General features: G+C 42.7%; 1 protein-coding gene and 1 pseudogene across 1 annotated transcript; one reads left to right on the top strand and one right to left on the bottom strand.

Moving 5' to 3' along the window:
- The first annotated feature begins 5,040 nt into the window (after positions 1–5,040).
- On the top strand, positions 5,041–6,806 carry LOC115663914 (uncharacterized; annotated as a pseudogene).
- Positions 6,807–17,133: 10,327 nt separating this feature from the next.
- On the bottom strand, positions 17,134–20,114 carry LOC115665047 (uncharacterized). Its single transcript, XM_030586929.2, has 3 exons — positions 19,864–20,114; positions 18,785–19,403; positions 17,134–18,556 (listed from the first exon to the last, which is right to left on the bottom strand). The coding sequence occupies exons 1-3, from the start codon at positions 20,070–20,072 to the stop codon at positions 17,537–17,539; spliced, it is 1,848 nt and encodes a 615-aa protein (XP_030442789.1). The 5' UTR covers positions 20,073–20,114; the 3' UTR covers positions 17,134–17,536.
- Positions 20,115–21,183: the final 1,069 nt, after the last annotated feature.

Here is a 21,183-nt window from a genome sequence, read left to right as displayed (position 1 = left end):
ACAGCAGAACAGCCCTTGGCTGCTGTGTTGCTGCTGCCTTGCTGCTGTTTTTGCTGCCTTGAAGCCGCTGGTCACCGCCCCAAAGCTGCCGTGGCCTTCCGTGGCTGTGTCGCCGTCCATTTTGCCGCTCACCGAGCAAAAAACGGCACCACCGGTTCTGTGGGCTGCTGTTCAGCCCCATTCCAGCTGTGTGTCGTCGTCCCGAGTCAATTCCAATCCGTACAACACGTAGCCCTCGCCGCCGCCGACGTGCCGGTGTCTTCGGAATTTCAATCGGGTGAGTTATCGCCCTAATCCCTTGATTAGTATGTTAAACTTGATTAGGATGAGTTAGTTTAAGTTAATTATGTTTAGTACTAATTAATTAAGGATTAGTTGATAAGCTATCATGATAAGTGATAAGTGGACTCGATAAGTTATCAAGAAAACGTGATAGGCTATCGAGGTTTTATTGATAAGATATCGTCAATTATGCGATAAGCTATTGAAATTTTATTGATAAGTTATCACCAATTATACGATAGGCTATCGAGGATTTGATGATAAGCTATCGGATTATTTCATTATTAAATAAATTAATTTTCGGAATTTCAATAGTAATATTTTATTAATATTTTTGTGTAGAGTTTAATAATAAATTGTGATTGTTTTAGGCTTGAATTGTGATGCCTATGTTGGAAATTACCGTATAAATCAGCTTATATAGCTAAATGAATTATATTGCTATTTTTAAGGATGGAATTGCGGGCATATGAACAGTAAATCCCGAGGTGTCAGGTTTATATGTCAATTTTTATGAGCTAAATAGGACATGGATATTTGAATTGGGAAGTATGCAAAGTTTGATGGTTTGATTACATGTATGTTATCACGTGTGATTATTCTAGTGCCTTTTTACGTGTGAAAGTTGCAATATTTTGACGTATTAGCACGGATCCTATTTGCATTGGCTAATTGAGAAAGATAACAATGGAATTGAGTGATTGCTATGTATGCATGATCACCTAAAGGTTCCTTTCGTGCCCGGTTATACCGGATGACCGCTAACCTAGGGTTTGCCTGTGGCCCTAACGGGTGTCCCCAATTTAGTAATTGGAAGCCGTCGATGGTAGCAGGGGAGACGTAGTCATTCGCGAATCGGATTTGGAATGAACCCATTTATGGGATATGCCATCATTGTGGTCGGGTGAGACGATGCCGTGCCCGATGGGGCGGGATGATGCCCGGTTATACCGGAAGACCGCCAACTTGATGCGAATATCACGGGTTGTGCCATGCCCCAGGTGTGGCTGTAGTAATCGGAATACGTGTGAAAGATTGTGGTGGCATTGCGCTTGATTAAGAAATCCATCGTAAAGTTTGTCGCAAATTAGCGACGAAAAATTTCCGTCGCAAAATTCATGTTTTTTTGTAGTGTACCTTCTTAAGTACAAAAGTGAAGTACCTACAGTTTTCCAGGATTTTTGCAATATGGTGACTAATTAGTTTAATACTTCTGTGAAAGTTCTTCGTACCGACAATGGTACCGAATACACTAATCAAACATTTCAGGTTTTTTTACGAAGCAAGGGTATTACTCACGAGACATCATGTGTGGGTACTTCACAACATAATGAAGTAGCTGAAAGGAAGAATCGTCACCTACTGGAGGTCACCCGGGCCTTGTTATTCTCAGGGAATTTGCCTAAATCCTATTGGGCAGATGTTGTTCTTACTAGCTGTTATTCAATTAATAGACTCCCTAGTCGAGTGTTAGGGTATATAACTCTTATGGAAGTGTTGTATGGGCGAAAATTTGATATATCTCACTTAAGGATTTTTGGGTGTGTCTGCTATGTTCACTCTCAAATTGGTGGAAAGTTAGATCGTCGTGCTAGGAAATAAATGTGTGTTTGTTGGTTATTCACCTGTCAAGAAAGGCTACAAGTGTTATGACCCTTGCACAAAGCATGTCTATATCTCTCGGGATGTTGTATTTGATGAAACTCATATATTTTTTCCTGACAAGAGCCACATTCAGGGGGACTGCACAGATTATTATAAGGAGTTTTCCTATGAATTTGCTCCTGTCCTTGTGGATGTTAATTGGACCGGTGAAGACAAAGTCAGCAATGGGGGCATTGAAGTCAACAATGGTAGCTGTGCTTCAGGTCACGAATCTGCAGAACAAAATGCTTCGGGTTACGAATTTGCAGATCAAGAAAATTCAAAAGTGGACCGAGAGATTGAGGCAGCTCCTGTTCCAGAAGCTGAACCTGGAATTGCCACCGAGGGGCTGACAGATGAAAGGGTAGTGGATGCAATCCCGTTACGAAGGTCATCTCGTGTCACTAGAACTTCAACTCGTCTTCAGGATTTAACTACCTATTATTCAGTTCAACATCCAATTCAAGAATTTGTTGGCGCTGACAAAATCTCTCACAATTTTTTGAGTTTCTTATCTGCCATTGAAGAACAATAGGAACCTCACAACTATGAGGAAGCGAGGGAAAAAACCGTCTAGGTTGGTGCGATGAAGGATGAACTTCAAGCTTTGGATCGAAATCATACTTGGGAATTGGTACAATTTCCAAGAGGGAAGAAGACAGTTGGTTGCCGATGGATCTATAAGATCAAATACAATAGTGACGGATCAGTCGAAAGGTATAAAGCGAGGCTGGTCGCAAAATGATACACGCAAACGTATGGTATAGACTACAAAGAGACCTTTGCACCTATGGTTAAAATGAACACTGTGCGTGTTCTTATGTCTGTAGCTGTTAATTGTGGATGGCCCTTGTTCCAAATGGATGTAAATAACGCATTTCTTTGTGGAGATTTGGAGGAGGTTTATATGGATCTTCCTCCTGGTCACCCCTTCTAGAATAAATATGGAATTGTTTGCAGGTTGAAGAAGGCCATATATGGTCTCAAGCAATCACCTAGAGCTTGGTATGGTAAACTGAGTGCTGCGCTCATAGAGGTTGGATTCAAAAGAGGAGCATCAAACTCTTCAATGTTCACCAAGGCTGATGACAAAGGTATAGTTGTTGTGCTTGTTTATGTTGATGATATTGTGATTACAATAATCAACCTGGAATCGAAGCACTTAAGCGGCATTTGAGCAAGGAATTTGATATCAAAGACCTTGGCAGATTGTGGTATTTTTTGGGTATTGAGGTGGCGAGATCTCATGAAGGATTATTTTTATCTTAGAGAAAATATGTTATGGATTTGTTGAAGGAGACTAGGAAGTTGGGAGTTAGACCGGCCAACATTCCTATGGAGTATAATAGTAAGTTCATATCAGACGACACTCCATTACATGATGTCTGGCAGTTTCAGCAGCTTATTGGACGATAGATTTATCTTACTATCACTAGACCTGATATCACATATACTAGTTATGTAAGTCAATTTATGCAGAAACCAACTTGAGGGCATATGGAGCTAATAAATCTTCTGCTACGGTATTTGAAGGCCACGCCTAGAAAGGGAATCTAATAAAAATAATGGTCACACAGAACTTGTTGGCTACACTGATGCAGATTGGGTTGGGAGCCCCGTAGATAGGAAATCTACTACAGGGTTCTATACTTTTGTGGGAGGAAACATTGTCACTTGGAAAAGTAAAAAACAAACGGTGGTTGCTCGTTCGAGCGCAGAGGTAGAATATCGGGCCATGGCTACTACTACCAGTGAAATTGTGTGGCCGAGACTACTACTTCAGGAATTGGGTTGCAATTCCATGACCAAGCCTACGAAGTTGTTCTGTGATAATCAGGCTGCAACTCATATAGCTTCAAATCCAGTATTTCATGAGAGGACCAAACATATAGAGGTAGATTGCCACTTTGTGAGAGAAAAGGTGCAAGACAAGACAATTGAGACCCCGTACGTTCAGAGTAAGGGTCAACTAGCCGAAGTTTTTACCAAAGCATTACCCAAGGGAGTATTTCAAGAAATGATAAGCAAGTTGACCTCCGACGAGGTCTTCGGCCCAACTTGAGGGAGAGTGTTGGCATGATTTTGTCTCCTATCTAAGGAAAGGAGATTTGTTAATATTGTATTCCTATAATTCTGGGGTGTCTTCACTTTTTTGGTTATCTTCCTATTTCTGGTTGCTTGTTTCCTTTGTTGTAGCAAGCTTTCCTGTACATATGGTTGAACAATGGCAGATGGTCCAACACAACAAAATAACAAAAGAGAATGAGAGTTTTTGGTCCGAGGACGTAGGCACATTGCCAAACCTCGTTAACCTTTTGTGTCTTTGTGTGATTGTTTGATTTTTTCTACGCTCTTTGATAAAGAATTTCTACAATTTAGGGAAAACAAAATATACATGACATGCATGATGATCTTTGTCACTTGGCTTACTTCATCTACCTTCTATGGAAGTTTGAATCGAGGACTCCATGGAGGGCTCGGTTGTTCGAATAATCCTACACTCGAAAACTCCAAGTGGAGTTTTTTTTTTCCAATAGAGGGATTATGGCACGGTGGGCAATGAAGAAAATTTAATGTTGAATTAATTTTGATTTGTTGATATTTTTTGGATTAAACATGCATAGGAGTTTATTTTGTTTTATTTCCTTAACTATAGCATTTCGGACATTATTTGGTATCTTAGATGATTAACATTTTATTTGAAACATAAATAATTATTAGGCTCTATTCTAAATTTCCGAGATTAGGGCTTTGTGTGGCGTCTTAGGGCGCGCATGGAATCCATTCTGGAGCAAAATTTCTGCTCCAAAATGCATTCCGGAACAGAAATGCGTTTGTTAAAAAATTTCCGGAATGCATTCCGGAGGAATTTTTGCATTCTGGAGCAAAAATGCGTTTGGTAAAAATACATTCTTTTTTTGGTTCCAGAATGAGTTTTTGCTTCCAGAATGTGTTTTGGGCCAAAAAAAAGAAGCTAGTTTTTGTAGCTTCTAGCTTCCCGAATGCATTCTGGCCAAATTTCCTTCTTTACTCTCTTCAAGAGACGTTCGACTCTCTTCAGTTTCATGCCCTCCTTCCCTCCTCGTGACTGCACCGGAACAGCCACCGCACACGGCGGCAATCGATTTTGGCCCCTCACTCTCTCTCCGCCGCTTCCGTTTGTTCATGCGTAGCTCATGAGTCTTCGATTCCTCCAACTGTTTCATCTCCTCTCTCGTCGTTAGCTTTTCCCTTCGGTGCAATCCACGGTGCACGACGCGGCCGCCTGTTTGGGACACGTGGCCCACGCGAATCTCGCTCAATCGAGTCGAAATCGAGGGAACGAGATGCCGTGGAGCGGTCTGGCGAGAGCTTGATTAGCATGCTGCGAATTGAGGTTGAGGTTGAAGTTGAGCCGCGGGGTTTATGTTTCGAAAGGGCTATGATGTGTGGGTTGTGTGGCTGAATCGGTTTGTTTCGTCATTCGTGTCTAGCTCTGCGATTCGCGGCCCCTCCGAGGCCGAGGCCCTCGTCGAGGCGTGCCTCAACGTGCCCACCCCGCTCCGCTACTTGACCGAGAAGCAGCGGGCCCGCGAGGCCGAGCGCGAGAAGATGGGGCTGATCAGCAAGGGACCGGTAGCGAGAGATCGACATGCTGAAGAAAGGAAAGTCGAAACTGGGCGTCTCCGAGAAGCAAGAGATAATCGGGACCCCGGGCTTGGATTTGATCTCGTTGGGACTGGTCGATGCGGATAAGATTCCGAAGTATGGGCTCACGGTCGAGGATGGAAGGCGGCTCGCGAAGGAGTATTCTAGGGTTTTGATGACGAGGCATATGGCGAGGCCGGCTGTGGAGAGTAATTTGTTGCGGATGAAGAAGGAGGCGATTGAGGTGCTGCCGGAGAAGCTGCGAGAGGCGGCGCTGGTGCCAGATTTGACACCTTTCCCTGCAAACCGCTTCATGGAGACACTCACGCCGCCAATTGAAGGGTACATAGAGAAGGTCAAGGACGTTGCGAGGAAGAGCTTGGCCAAGGAGAAGCTTAGATGATTTTGGATGAAGGCCGTGATTAAAGGTTAGAGCTTTTTGTTGTTTTAGGTGAATTGCTTTCTGTGTGAAGTTATGAACTATGTTTAGCTTACGTGTTCCATGTGCTGTTTTGAGGTCAGAAAGGAAGATATTTGTCATAGGTTGTAGCTGATTCTTTGTTGAATGTTCATGTAATGCCTGAAGAATGAGCCATAGATGTGTTTCAGGGATGTTGAAATCTTCTTGGTTGATTCGACTCTTTAATTTAGGTGTAGATATTGGCAGAATGCATATCATTCTGTACAGTTTAGAGTTTGAGCTATGGTCATTAGCTTATCTGGGTATGCGATTGTTCGTCCAATTTGTCTATGGCTAACCAAGGTAGCAGTGGAATAGGGGTGGCTATTTGTTTTGCGAGCTTTGCCTGTTGCTTCTAACTACTTACTGCTGTTCCATGACTGATTGCTACCAGGCACTTGATTAATCTAAAATAAGAAGACTTGGTTGTGTTTCAATAGATGACTGGTTTGTTGGTATTTTGTGATGGCTTGGGAATTGCAGGATACTCTCCAAGCTTCAGGTTTGCAATGTGTGCTCCCAAAAAAACTGAATGCCCAGTGACTCATGTTTGACATCGTTTGCTTTGCTTTCATGTAATGTCTCTTCGGGGAATTGAATGGTCTAAAGTTGCTGTGCTGTAATTGGTGTGTTATTCGCGTTCCTCTGCTGTTGAATTTAGAGTAATGTCAATTTCTTATTATTTTTATCGATTTTGAGCAGGTAAGATGTGCAAAGCGAGGGACTGTTGGAAACAATGTTAGAGCAACTGAAGCTAGAAAGCTTTTCTTGATTTGAGGAAGCATTTTTCGAAGAGGGGACTAGCGAATTGGGGTGCTAGTACTTTTAGTCTCTCATTAGGTCTTACACTTTCTCTTGTTGGGCTTGTGAATGACAGAAAAATTCTAATAAATTTGCCATCTTCGGCTGTTGAGACTTTACAAATTCTTGGATCTACCATCTGCTGCTTAAAAGTACCATAAATCTGTTTATTTTGCACATGCGAATCTCAAGTTTATCATTACCTTTCTTTTTCCCTTAATTATTTGCTGAAGTTTTGGAGAATGGTCTGAGTTCAATTACCAACTCAACTTAGTTAATCTTCCCTCTGTTGACTATTCTTGGAGAATTCAGTAGAAAGGAAATGCGAGCAGAAGCAAAAAATTTCCCACACAAAGCCCTCATAGCGTCTAAAGTAACAGGAAAATGAGATAATAGGAATCACATAATCTAAGCCCCTACCATATAACTGTATTTTCCTTCTTTGATCTATCTGATCGAGTTTTATCTTCTCCATATACGAAGTTTATTATCCCGGCATTGCAATCTAGGATGGCAGTAGCATACCTGTTGGAGATCATGTGCGAAAGGCTTAAAATACTTCATAAGATTTGGTGATTATCCATTCACAACTTAACTTTCAACTGCTGTTTCTTGCATTAGATTTCAAGAACACAAGGAACCAAATTCAACAAATCCTGCCAAGGCATGTTTCTTAGAAACAAAGTGATATGCCTCCAAGATGTATTTAGACTCGACATTAAATATGGACATATTTGTGAAGCTGAGAAGACAAATCTTCACAAATGTAGATAGCGACTTAAGCCAGTTAACATGGGGCTATCATTTTTGGGAAAAAGGACTTTCTCCACAAGAAAATTTCCTCTTGTTTTATCATACAGATTTCTCTTCCATAAATTAATTTCTGGAGCAGAATTAGTCATGTTTTACCAAACAGATTTCTCTTCCAGAAATCAATTTCGGGCAAGAATTCCAGAAATTAATTTCTGGCAAGAATTTGATTTTTGGAGCAGAATGGTTACTATTCGCACCCTTATTATCATGTAATTCAACTTATCTTTTTGATTAATGACGTAATTATGAGAGAATTTTCTCTGGATTTGCACCTTTGAGCGTGTTTGTGAGTGGTGTGCGTGTTTTACGTGTTTTGCGAGTCTCGAAATGAAATACTCAAATTGCACAATCCATTAAGAAATTACCAAATTCGATCAAAACAAATTAAGAAATTACCAATAATTCAATATTGCTTTCCTGAATTGCAAACCCCATAATTTCCTAAAGTACAATTGACAATGGCTATCGGATGTATTGCCTAATACAGAGAGACATGAATGACTATATAACCTCCGAATCCTTACTTGCCCAGCATGCATGACAGCACGCACTTAAAACTTACAGCATCCACAGTATCCTTCAGAAGATCCAAGAGATGAAGAGCTTCAGCACGTCTTTCCTGGTCGTCTTTCTCTTATTAAGCTTCGGTAACTTAAATTCTCTCCGAAGAGAGTGCCTTTTTTTTCCCTGTCATGTCTCTTAAATTTCACTATATGGATAACATATGTTCTTTTATATAATTCGTGCGGAGATATAACTATGGTGTCATAGACATATGATATTGACAGTTATGAATCACTTCAAAGAATTTAAATTTGACTTGCGCAGTTCTTTTCTCTATCTTGGGATGCAGGCAATGCGGTGACGATGGTGAGAGCAGCAAACTCCTGCATACTTACTAATTTTTTGGGAGAGTTGTGCATTTTGACGAAGTGCAAGGATTTGTGCACTGGGAAGTTGGGCCCGGACGCAACTGGAAACTGCATACTGATTAGGGGTGTCAGAACCGAACCGGAAAACCGAACCGAACCGAACCGAAAATTTCGTGCATTTCGGTTCGGTTTCGATTTCGGTTCGGATCATCAAAATTAACCACTTTTTTTTTCATTTCGGTTTATTTCGGTTCGGTTCGGATAAGTTCGGATCGCTGAAATAAACACTCTTCCTCTCGCCGAGACCATCCTCACGGCCGTCCACACTCTTCCTCTCGCCGCCGTCCCTGCTCTTCTTCTTCTTCCTCCCCATCGACTCACTCGAGTCCCAAGCCTCGACCTTGCCATTGCCGCCCCCGCCCCCGCCCCCGCCGCCGCTGTTGCCGGTGACGACACTCATCTCTCTCGAACCCTAAACGCGGAAAACCCCCTAAATCATCAAACCCCACGAGGAGGCCCAGGAACCCCACCGCCCCCACTCCAATTCGGAACCGCGAGGATCACAACCGCCGGCCCTCGAGAGCGTCGAGCTTGTCGCCGCTGGCGCGGGGCACCCGGAGCGTCACGTAGCCGACCACAGAGCAATGAACCCAACCGAACCGAACCGAACCGGGGGGAGGGAGAGCTGAGATCACGAGATCCAGATCACGTCTCTCTCAAAGCAAGAAGCCTCCAACAATTTGTCCAAGATTCGGCTCCTACAGGTCACCTCTCTCCCCCTCTCTCTGCTTCTCGATTTGTCCAAGATCCAGTAATTGCTCTTCCCTTTTTCGCTTTTGAATTCCGTTTGCCGCTGGTTGTCTTTGCATGATGATCGATGGGATCGGCGTGGATTTCTGTTTCTTGGCAAAGTGGGGGCCGTTCTTCTGTATGCATTTTCTCACTGTAGGGATTTGAGAGGCGCGGAGAAGGTGTTTGTCGAAATGGCCGAGAGGGACGTCATTTCGTGGAATACTGTTATTGGAGTCTTTTCGGTGAATGGTTTGTATGGTACGAGGCCTAATACGCTGAGTGTTATTAGTGTTTTGCCGGTATGCGCCGGGCTCGAGGATGAAGTCATGGCGTCTCAGATTCATGCTTACACGGTCAAGGTTGGGTTGGTTACAAATGTGACTGTTGGGAACGCGTTGGTGGATGCATATGCAAAGTGTGGGAATGCAGTGGCTTCGAGGCATTTCTTTGACGAGATGGTTGAGGAGAATGTAGTTTCGTGGAATGCGATCATAACGGGCTTTGCTTATGGGGAGCGCAATGTAGATGCTTTTGATCATAGATGTTTTTTATTAGATTTATTGCTTTATTATAATTGTGGCTTTCATACTTCATTTCCTCTGAGATTGCAAATGATTCAATAGATGTCTCTTGGTTCCAATAATGTTGGATAATGAACCAACAAGCGTGTAGAAGCTTGTAGTTGTTTGGTAAGATAAATGGTCTCTTTGTTAACCTTGCTGCTGAAGATGGATTTCCATCTTTCTCTTGAAACTTCTTATCATATGTGAATTGAATGTCATCCCTTTCTCTGGGAGCATGTTTGTATCTTCTTAAGTAAATTTCTCAATCAATATGGCTGGGATGGATATTCGCTGAACTGATTGGGTTCTGAAAGACCCTTTTGTCTTTTTTTCCAAAACATGTGAATTGGTCTCTGCAGCTCACAATGATTGATGGTGATTGTTTAAAGAGAGTTGACTAGCCTCACTGGAGGACATAAATGTTCATGTAGGGCTGCCAATAATCTCCATCTTCAATAATTGTAGCTCTTCATTTCTCTGTTCCAAATAATGCGATTGACGTGATGAAGTTAGGCGCACCGAAACTGGGGGGAGACTAGAGAAAGGATCGAAACGACCACCTGAAACTTTTGTTGTTCAGAGACACCTTAGCCAGCTTAGGGTATAGATTAGGATGGATGGCGCCAAATAGTCATCTGAGGAACAGGAGAAAGAAAAGATACAGCGACAAAGAATTCCCAAAAGCTTCTGAACAATGGACAGTTTTATCTGTTCTGCAAACAACTTTCAATTTTTATCACCATCAATCTCTTGCAATTAGTCATTTTGTACACATCATGTGGATGCAATTACAAGAAGAGCCATGTCAAGGGCGATATCAAAACAAGAATCCCCCCATGGCGCTATTGAACAAATCACCCGATATTACAACTCCCCAAGTAGAAAAGCAGAAAAATTCAACCTCGACTCAAGCAAAGACAATATCGCTCAAAATGCCAGCTATGCAGCAAAACTCAATACACTTTGTTGTTTATAGTGTGGTAGAGAGACTTCAGCTGTGGAGAAAACCATCTAAAATTATCATAAATACATTTTATTATCAAGAACTAGTAATTAAATATTAAACATCTTTTAATGTGAAATTATCATGCCAATTCAAGCATATTATCAAAATTTTCCTGGTTTCTTTCTTCTTCTTCTTCTTAAATTAGCTATGCATAGATCAAACTAAGTATACATAAGCTACCGAAGCCATTATCTTTTTCTACAACGTGATGAAATTTCTAGAGCTTTCTTAATTGTTTATCATAAAAAATTATCATAAAATTATCATAAATACATATTATTATCAAAAAATTATCATAAAAAAATTATCATGAAATTTTTTTCATAAAAACAGAAAACCGAGCCATGAATAAAAAAGAAAAAAAAACAAAAAAGAAGAAGAAACCGAAAACCAAACCGAACCAAACCGAACCAAATCGGCTTATCGGTTCGGTTCCAATTCGGTTCAGTTCCTAGTCGGTTCGGTTCAAGGAGGCACCCTTAATGGTTCGGTTCGGTTCGGTTTTTCAAGAAAACCGAACCGAACCGAACCGTTTACACCCCTAATACTGATGACTTGTAATTGTACTTACCCTTGTTAATATCGTCATAAGTCGACATCGTTCTACCTAAAATAAGGTGATATCATCCCAATGACAATTTGCCTCTTTGTGTCACTATTAAGTATGAAAATCTTATGCATACCCGCACCCTCGATCATAATATGATACTATCAGTGACTATGTGTGTTAGACACGGATAAGGCAAGAGAAATAGGTGATCAATAACAAGATGATCAAACTTGTTGACACCTGAAATTTTCCTTGAGATTCCCGATCGCAGCGCGACTCGTTTCCATAAGTTGGTTTAGGAATCAAAATGGGTTAGCGTAAATGTTGAGGAATTTAATGTTTAGCCCTCATTTTCAACTTGGCCGAACCTGGTTTAGTGTGCTCTAGGGTCCATTTTCCATGTTAGATGGTTAGTCCAGCCTAGATTTGCATGATTAGGTTGGTTTATCTTAGAAATTTGGCCTAGAATGCTGATATTTGATTTTCTTTTTCTGGGTTTTTCTGGGAAATGTGCTTGTTGTCCAGCCATGTTTAATGTGATATTAAGCTTGATTTAGATGTTGATTTTTGGTTAGATGGCCCTAAGTTAGATGTGTGATGCCTAGGGAATGTTTTGGTGTTGATTTGTGCTTATTTGATGATGTGTTGATGATCTGTGTTTGAGTTTGGATGAATATGTTCGAAGGTGTTCTTCAGTGTTCATATTTGGACTTTGAAGATTGCCTATGTTGCTGGGAATAGGTTGTATATGCGTTAGATGTTCATAGACTACGATAAAAATGTTCATAAACTTTTCTAGAAATTTTCCAGAAAACTCGGAGCCTGGCTGACCCCTGGCCTTTCTCCGATTTTTGTGATTTTTTGTGTTCATATTTTGAAAGAACTTTTTTATCAAAGTTGAAGTCTAGATTTCAAGCTTTCCAATGTAAATCTAAAAATTTTGGGGGCGTGGGCATAAAGCATAAGGGGTCAATTGTGTAAATTTCGGACAAGGTTGGAGACTGGCCTGCGACTGACAGAATCAGATAGTCATGGCCACGGTTCGGAACCAACCGGTTCCGGTTCGTGGCCAAGCATGAACCGGAACCGCCCCTGGCGGTTCCGGTTCCGGTTCCAGTTCCGGTTCCGGTTCAGGTTCGGAATCGGTCGGTTCGGAACCGGTTCCGGGCCGGTTCATATTTTTTTTTTCTTTTCTTCCTCCGCCGGCCATAGCTGGGGCCGGCTGAGGTCGCCGGCCATAGCCGGGGCGAGCGGAGGTCGCCGGCCTCAGGCGAGGCCGGCCTCGCCGGCGTCGGGCGAGGGCCGCCTCGCTCGGGCCGGGCGAGGCTCAACCTCGCCGGCGTCGGGCGAGGCCGACCTCACCCGCAACGGCGAGGCCGGCCTCGCCGATTGCGGCGAGGTCGAGCCTCGCCGGCGTCGGCCGAGGCCGGCCTCGCCCGGTTGCGGGCGAGGTCGGCCTCCGCCCGCCGGCGAGCTTAAGCCTCGCCAGGATCTAGCGGGCTCGCCGGCCGAGGCCGGCCTCGCCAATTGCGGGCGAGGTCGGCCTCGCCGGCGCCGGCGAGTCGAGCCCTCGCCGGATCTGGCGAGGCTCGACCTCGCCGGCCAAGGCCGGCCTCGCCAATTGCGGGCGAGGTCGGCCTCGCCGGCGCCGGCGAGGTCGAGCCCTCGCCGGATCCGGCGAGGCTCGACCTCGCCGGCCAAGGCCGGCCTCGCCAATTGCGGGCGAGGTCGGCCTCGCCGCGCCGGCGAGGTCGAGCCTCGCCGGATCCGGCGGGGGCTCGACCTCGCCGGCGTCGGCCGAGGCCGGCCTCGCCGGTTGCGGGCGAGGTCGAGCCTCGCCGACGTCGGCCGAGGTCGGCCTCGCCGGTTGTAGGCGAGGTCGGCCTCGCCCGACGCCGGCGAGGTCGAGCCCTCGCCCGATCTGGCGAGGCCGGCCTCGCCCGACGCCGACGAGGGTGGCCTCGCCTGGGGCCGGTGACCTCCGCCGGCCTGGCTATGGCCGGCGGAGGAAGAAAAGAAAAAAAAATAAGAAAAGGAAAAGGAAAATAAAAAAACAGAAAAGAAAATAAATAAAAAAATTAAAAAGTTAATGTTCCGGTGACGGAACATTATTCAATATAAATTGTAATTAAAATGTAAATTGTAATCAAATTTGGGGACAAAAAGACAAGAGAGAAAGAGAGGACTTGAACTTAATAAATTATCATTTAGCACATTATAATTCGTCACAACGATTTATAAAAAAAAGGAGCACAATATATATGCCCTAAAATGATCCCAAAACCTAAGCATTCCGTGCGCAGGGGACCAGAGGTCACATGTCATCGGATTATATTTCGGTTTCCCTAAGCTCACGTGGGCGTATCCGGTATGAAAAACAAGGGTTCCCGAAATATTTGCTAACTCCAATAGTTCTTTTACCCTCAATGGTCACTACCCGTTCCAGTACCGGTACCGGTAGTATCTCCGTCGTTAAAGAACTCGGATTCATTATTCCGATCTATCTCTTGTTGCCGGTATTGAGCCTTCGTCCAATCAGCAACACAAGCTTGAATCTCCACTGATTTTGGAGATAATCTTGAACGATATTCGTCCAAAATATTACCTCCGGCACTGAATGCTTGTTCGACCGCAACTGTGGAACAAGGGGTTGAAAAAATCTGTTTTGCAATAAGAGAAAGGATTGGATATTGGCTTGCGTGCCTCTTCCACCAATCCAAAATTAAAAAATCTGTACCACCTTCGGATTCAGTAAACTCAAATGAAACGGTTAGATAAATCTCTAATTCAGAAATATTTCCTATTACTCCCTTTTGTTTTTTGTCTATGTAATAAAAGTTGGTACCCTCTACTAATTTTACCTGTACTGTCATTTTGTATCTCCGTAGATCGAGAAGATCTAATATCACCTAAATTATATTTAGCATAAAATTTATTATATAATTCTATTACTACATTTTTAACCTCACGTATTATGGTTGTAACATTTATCGCATCATAATATAAACATTGATAATACGTACTCAAAAAATCATTTAAGCCATCCAATTTGCAACGCGGATCAAAAACACAAGCAACTAAATAAATAATGGGAATTTCCCTATAATAATGTAGCCACTTCATTTTCATTGCAACTATAGTATGTTGCAATTCAATATCATTTTCATATTCATCAAAAATTCCGACAATATTAGTACACTCTACTAAAAATAAATGTGTAGTAGGATAATAAACACCGGACAAAGTATAAGTTGCATCATTAAAAACCTTTAAAACATCTACAATTTGTTGGCAAATATCCCACTCTTGTGGGTATAAATTAATCTCAGGTATATTATTAGAAATAAATGCACATAATAAATCTTTATATGCTAAAGATTCATTAAGCAAGTGAAAAGTAGAATTCCAACGAGTTGGAATATCTCTTGGAAATCTTTTTGGCCTTTTGCCATTTTCTCTACAAAATCTACCCCATTCTTTCATTTTGTGGGGATGTTTCCATAAAAATTGAATCGCCGTTTTTATTGGTTGAAGAAAAATATCAAGAGTTTTCAAACCATCTTGTACACATAAATTTAAAACATGACAAGCACATCTAACGTGAAAAAATTTTCCGCCAAAAGCGGGTTTACAAATATTTTCTAAATCGGCAATTGCAGCGATATTTGCCGCAGCATTATCAAAACCAATTGAAAAAATTTTGTTAAGCAAATAATATTCTTCTAAAATTTGCCTAATTATTCTATAAATATTATTTGCCGTATGCTTATCATCGAAAACTCTAAATGCAATAACTCTTTTTTGAATACTCCACTCGTCATCTATCCAATGACATGTTATGCCCATGTAAGAATGATTTTGCCAATGATCACTCCAAATATCACTACCTATATGCACGCATCCATTAAATTGCATAAAAAAGTTTTGTAAATCTTTTCTTCCATTTTTGTAAAGATCTTTAATTACTCGTTTAATTGAATTTATAGGAACACGTTTTGCTTGTGGAGCACATGCTTTTTGTACAAATTCATTAAAACCAAATCTTTCTCCAAAATTAAATGCTAAATGCTCAATGGAAATAAATTTGCCTAATTCTTCCTTATAAGTTTTTCCATTAAAACGAAATAAAGGGGAAGTATTAGGATTGACGTACCTGAAAATTTGTTGTTGCCCGATATCGATTCCCGTTTCAGTTGGATGTTTGCTCCTAAAATGTCGTTTAAATGTTCCATATCCTTGTCCACCTGTATATTTATATATTTTCCCACAATATTTACAAATTATATCATACCTTTTTTGACTAATATCAAACCTTTCCATTTTCGTGAAATGATTCCATATGTCAGATGTAAATTCCCGTTCCACTTCCTTTGTTGTAGATATTTCGGCAGGAGGATGAAAACTTTCTTGCATCGGGACGCGCTCCACATCGGGAAAAATGTTGATTTCATCATCTTGAAAATCTGCATATTCACGAGGATCAAAAGAATGATGGGATTCCGTCGCGATATTCTTACCTTTGCCAGTTGGCACTCGACTTCCACTTGCCATTTTTCGAGTGGATTGAGAGAATTGAGCGAATTAATTGGGAGAATTAAGAAAGAATTGCGTGTATTGAGAAAATTGAGAGAATTTAAGAAAATTTGAGAGAATTTCGACTATTGAGAGAATTTGAGAAAATTGTGAGTATTGAGAGAATTTGAGAGAATTTATAAGAAAAAAATGAGAAGAAAATTTAGAATTAAAAAAAAAAAAAAAGATAACCGTTGCAATTTTGCAACGGTTATCTTTTTTTTTTTTTAAATAGTTTTTTGCCCGTTGGCAACGGGCCGCAAGCCCGAGCGGGGCTGCAGACGTGCGAGCCCTACTGGGGATTTTTATTTTTTTTTATTTTGCCCGCAGCAGGGCCTGCAGTGCAGCGTGCAAGCCCTGCTGCGGGCGCCTGGGGGAGTGGGGGGGATTTTTTTTTTTTTATAAAATACTTTGCCCGTTGGGCCAACGGGTCACTGCAGTCTACCGACTCTGCAGTGCAGAGTGCAGCAGTTTTTTTTTTTTTTTTTTTTTCGGAACCGGGCCCGGAACCGCCGGTTCTGGGCCGGTTCCAAATCGCGGGCCCGGTCAACGGGCCGGGCCCGGGTTTGACCGGTCTGGTTCCGGGCCGAAACCGGCCCGTGGCCACCACTAGAATCAGACCTCCAGAGGAAAATCGGTAATTTTGGCTGACTTTAAGGGCTCTTTTAGAAAAAGTCATAAAACAAAACTTGGAGAGTACTCAAAGGGTTAGCTTCTTGTAGATTTTGGTGTCGTTTTGGATTCGATTACTATTTTTGTCCCATATTTTTAGAGTCCCGGGTCGAAACCGTGTCAAATCTGGAGCGGTTTTGGGTCAAATTCGGGTCGATAGGTTCAGACTCGGGTCAAGTGGTCTAAATAAAAATTAATTAAACTTGTTATATACTTGTATGAGGTAATTACTTATTTGTGCTTCCGCATGCTTAAAAGAAAAATAAATAACTTAAGAAAATATCTTGAGCCGCGCGAAAATCTCTGTTTTTTCTTTTCTTCACACCATTGGCGCCATTATTTAAGTTCCAACCAATACCAATAACGATGCATAAAGGCAAGAAGACTGATTGGGAAAATGAAGGCAAGCTTCTCTGCAGGATTGGCGGGGAATGTTATTTCACATGCACCGAGTAGGGCTGCTCCTGCCTTGAGCTCTGTGGCATGGACAAATTGTTGAATATTTATGGAGAAAAATCTGTATATCATATCATCCGTTCAATGTACCGAATTACTGAGCATTTGTCAAAACAATTCCTACAAGAATGTGGAGCGCATTGTCTTCACAGATGTCCAAACCTTCAAGCCATCCACGAGACGAGAAGAGTTCGCTTAAGCATTTTACTGGTCGACAATTGAACCTTGAGAAGAATCCCTGTTTTGCGTTCCGTTAATTCCTTCAAAACGAAGTCCAAAATGAAGACTCTGATGCACCTGACAACCACCGGAACTTGCACTTGGCCAATACTGATTGCTTAAGTCTAGAGAAGTGTGTGTTGCCGCTTAGCCTCGAATTTTGCTAAAATTGAGAGAAGCGAGTCTATTTCCACCTAAGCTCAAAATTTACTCATTGCAAACAATTAACGAAGAGAGCAGAGGATCAGAGGCTCCAGTTATCAGCATTCCATCTTTCTTAACTTGCATCAAATAGTCCAAAGCTCGCTCCGTAATGATCTCTCCAGGGATCAGCAGAGGAATTCCTGGTGGATATGGACATATCAACTCTCCACAGATTTTTCCAGGACACTCTTCAATGCTTGCTTTCCTTTTGCTCATAAAGAATGCGTCTCTAGGACTCATTGCCATCTCTATGTCAAGGAAGGGACCCAAATCTCCATTATTCACTGTACCTTCAATGCTCTTGGCAGCTGATGCTACAGATAGATGCTTTATTCCAGAGACTAGCCTCTGAACATGCTCTTTGTGGGTTCCAAGATTTAGAGCGAAAGTCATGTATCGGGACCCAACAAGTTCACAGACAATCCCATGATCCCTATCTAGAATCTCATCTGCTTCATAACCGGACAGACCCAGCTGCCAGAAACCAACAGTAAGGCGCAGCGGGTCCATGGCGCTACAGTTAGGGAAGCTTGAAGAGTCAAGTAGAGTAACACCCGGCACTTCTTCTATCAATTCCTTAGCCATAACCGACAAATCAATTGATCTACTGAATATGGCTCCTGGGTTTTCACTCAACTGAGCTCTAGCGGCATCCAAGGATGCCAAAAGCAAATAGCTAGGACTGGTGCTCATAAGTGTTTGAAGACATTTACATATTCTCTCTCTATCTACAATATTCCCTGACATGTGCAGCATGGATGACTGAGTGAGGGAGCATAAAACTTTGTGTGTAGACTGAACGGTGATATCGGCTCCTTGCTGGAGGGCTGAAGCCGGCAGGTGACTATGAAATCCAAGATGTGCACCATGAGCCTCATCAACAATCAGCGGAATTCCATGAGAGTGACTCAGCCAGGAAAGCTCATATATGTTACTGCATACACCCTGGTAAGTAGGGGAGGTGACCAAAACTGCCGCAGCTTTTGTACTTTCATTTTCCAAATCACTCAATGCCTTCTCTACCTGCAAGAAGAAGCGTTTTAAATTACTTAAAAATATGCCGGAGCAATGTTAAACTTCCGCATCCTGTAATTGCATGCGAATTGACATATTCCTCTTATGGTTGCTAATGGAAGTTCATTTATATTCCTCCCGCTTCAAGTTGAGAAGAGAAATGACAATAAATAAACAATACATGCTAAAACATGATAAGAATGTGCAGGAAGCATAAGCTGTCTGAACTCTGCTTGCCTGTGCAACATCGATGCTGCCAGCAATGCCCCACTCAGAATTATATTCAGGCATGATGTATTTCGGTATTACACCAGACAACATCATGGCAGAGGTTGCTGACAAATGAGAATTTCGAGGGAGAATGAGAGTGTCGCCAGGGGAACAAGTAGCCATGATTGCAGCATGGATGCCACATGTAGTACCCCCGACAAGAAACCACGTTTCTGATGATCCAAACAACTCAGCTGCTTGCTTCTGTGCATCTAAGATGGGGCCCTCTGGAGAGAAGAGGTTGTCCAGCTCAGGAAGCTCAGGCAAATCATGACGAAAAGGGTCAATGCCGATAACCCCAGCCAACGAAGATGGAGCAGCACGACCTCTGTTATGTCCAGGAAAATGAAAGCTCGCGACATTCTGTTCGGCTGCAGCCTTCAGCGCACTAACCAGAGGAGGGGGAGGGGGAGGGGGAGCACTATTTCCCTCAAGCCTTGAAGAGCTCAAAACAAGGGGAACATCTGTCACCAGATTATCCACGACCCCGATCCTAACTTTGGTTTTCTTGGGCTCTATCTCACTTCGTTCCTGTAATTTGTGTCGAAAAGGATCAACTTGATGTAGATTGGCGACAATTTTGCACCTAGACAACAACGAAGAGGCATCGTCGGACGTCTGAACTCCAAGAAATGTGGGAAAAACCCAATGAGTCAGAGGATAAGGGGAAGGGAGACCTAGGAATGCAGGCAGAGTCCGTAATGCACAAGGTCATATATGATACGCCCTACTGTCATTCAAGAGACCAGGTTCCCACAATTTTCTCATAAGAATCACGTTAATACCGCTGAGAATTGAAGGGTTCGACGGGAAAGCAAGTCAGATATATACAATCCAAACAAGAACCAGTGACAAGACTCTGGTCCACATACTACTGGGCCTAGTTTGAGATGGCAATGCGAGCAAGAACCCAATCAGATGTAGGGACAATTCAGGACGTGCGAGGTGGCTGTGAGCAAAGAGGAGCGGGAAGCGCAAGGCAATAAGCGAGGGCGGGCGCAGGAGAAGCGGAGAGAAGAGGGGAGGAATTTAAGGCGAACACTTACGGGGCGAGTGGGGAAGGAGAGCGGCCACGGATGAAGCTGCGGTCGGAGTGGCGGCGGCGCCGGGGACCGCAAGACGCGCGAGACGTTGGTCCGCCATTGCTGAGGACGGAAGCGGATGAGGAAGAGAATGACAGCGCCATGGCTTGAGCACGGAGCGAGGAGGAGGAGGAGAAGGAGGAGGCGGAGGAGTGGGGTAATGGAAACGCCATGAGAGGAGGGAGATTCTTGTTGCTTGAGCTTTCACTCGCCCAGGTGACTCTCGTTTGCGAAAATGAGATAAATGCTCCGTAAAACTTAGGTTTTGACGTAATATGTAATATGTTCCTGAACTTTAAATTTATTCAATATGATCTCTGGATTTTTGGTACATATTCAATTTAGTCTCTAGATCATATGAATGTTCAATTCTGTCCATAAACTTGAGTTAAAGGAAGAACAATATTAAATATTATAAGAACTAAACTGAATATGTACCAAAAGTTGAGGGACTTCATTGAATGAATTAAAAGTTTAGGAATCACATTGCACATTGAAATAAAATTTAGAAATCATATTAAATAAATTAAAAATTCATGATACTGAACCAAAAATTCAGGAACCTTTTATGCCATTCCCTTCTTGTTTTCAGCTTACTTCTTTGTAAGGCACAGTATAGTTTCTTTTTACTTTATTATCTTTATGTAGCTGAACAGGACGATTGGAGAATTCCAGGAGAGAATTTCTTGAAAAATTCGGGTGAATCGTGTAATTTCTTTTGGGATTATGCCCACGCTTCTATGATGCATAAGCGTAAAATCAAAGTCCAAAATCTGATCACGCACGCCTCCGAGCCATTTCGCAAACAAGGACGGAAAGCACATGGAAGAACGAATTGAGCGGAGCACATCATCCTGCATAACTGAAGAGGACAGCACGGGGTCTCCCATCATCTCGATGATAAACCGACTCGAGAGGCTCGATTTCGTCGCGCGCGCTGTGGGGTTACAGCCCTTAGGCACGTGCCCGCGCAAGCCCATGCAGCGTGTAGGGGCGGGCCTCAGGAAACCGCGATTGTGCATGCGATCTTGTGTCTGATATGAACAAAGACAAAGATACGTGCTTTTTCTCCATCCACGTACCCTACTAGCTGCGATGGTCCTTATAAGCCCGAATTACAGAAGCATCAAACTAGTTAATCCTCCATCACCATAGAGTTGCCTCTGCACAGATGATTTTACTCTCATTGACAGGTACTCCACAGGAGCTACTCATGACACCAACAAGAATACAACTGGAATACTTTCAGTGCAAGCCGAAGAGTTTAGTATATATAGACAGTAA

This window comes from Syzygium oleosum, unplaced genomic scaffold (assembly GCF_021117445.2).
Source record: "Syzygium oleosum isolate NSW1041296 unplaced genomic scaffold, Sole_v2.1 Sole_v2.16, whole genome shotgun sequence".
Classification (NCBI taxonomy): Eukaryota; Viridiplantae; Streptophyta; class Magnoliopsida; order Myrtales; family Myrtaceae; genus Syzygium; species Syzygium oleosum.
This window is presented reverse-complemented; position numbering and strand designations above follow the sequence as displayed.

Bases quoted from the DNA above. Each gene is read 5' to 3' on its own strand.
- LOC115665047 (XM_030586929.2), bottom strand. From the start codon at position 20,072: ATGGCGTTTCCATTACCCCACTCCTCCGCCTCCTCCTTCTCCTCCTCC. The intron at 19,404-19,863 runs GTAAGTGTTCGC...GTTGTTGTCTAG, and splicing joins TCTCCTTCCCCACTCGCCCC to GTGCAAAATTGTCGCCAATC. The intron at 18,557-18,784 runs GCAAGCAGAGTT...TTCTTCTTGCAG, and splicing joins GCAGCATCGATGTTGCACAG to GTAGAGAAGGCATTGAGTGA.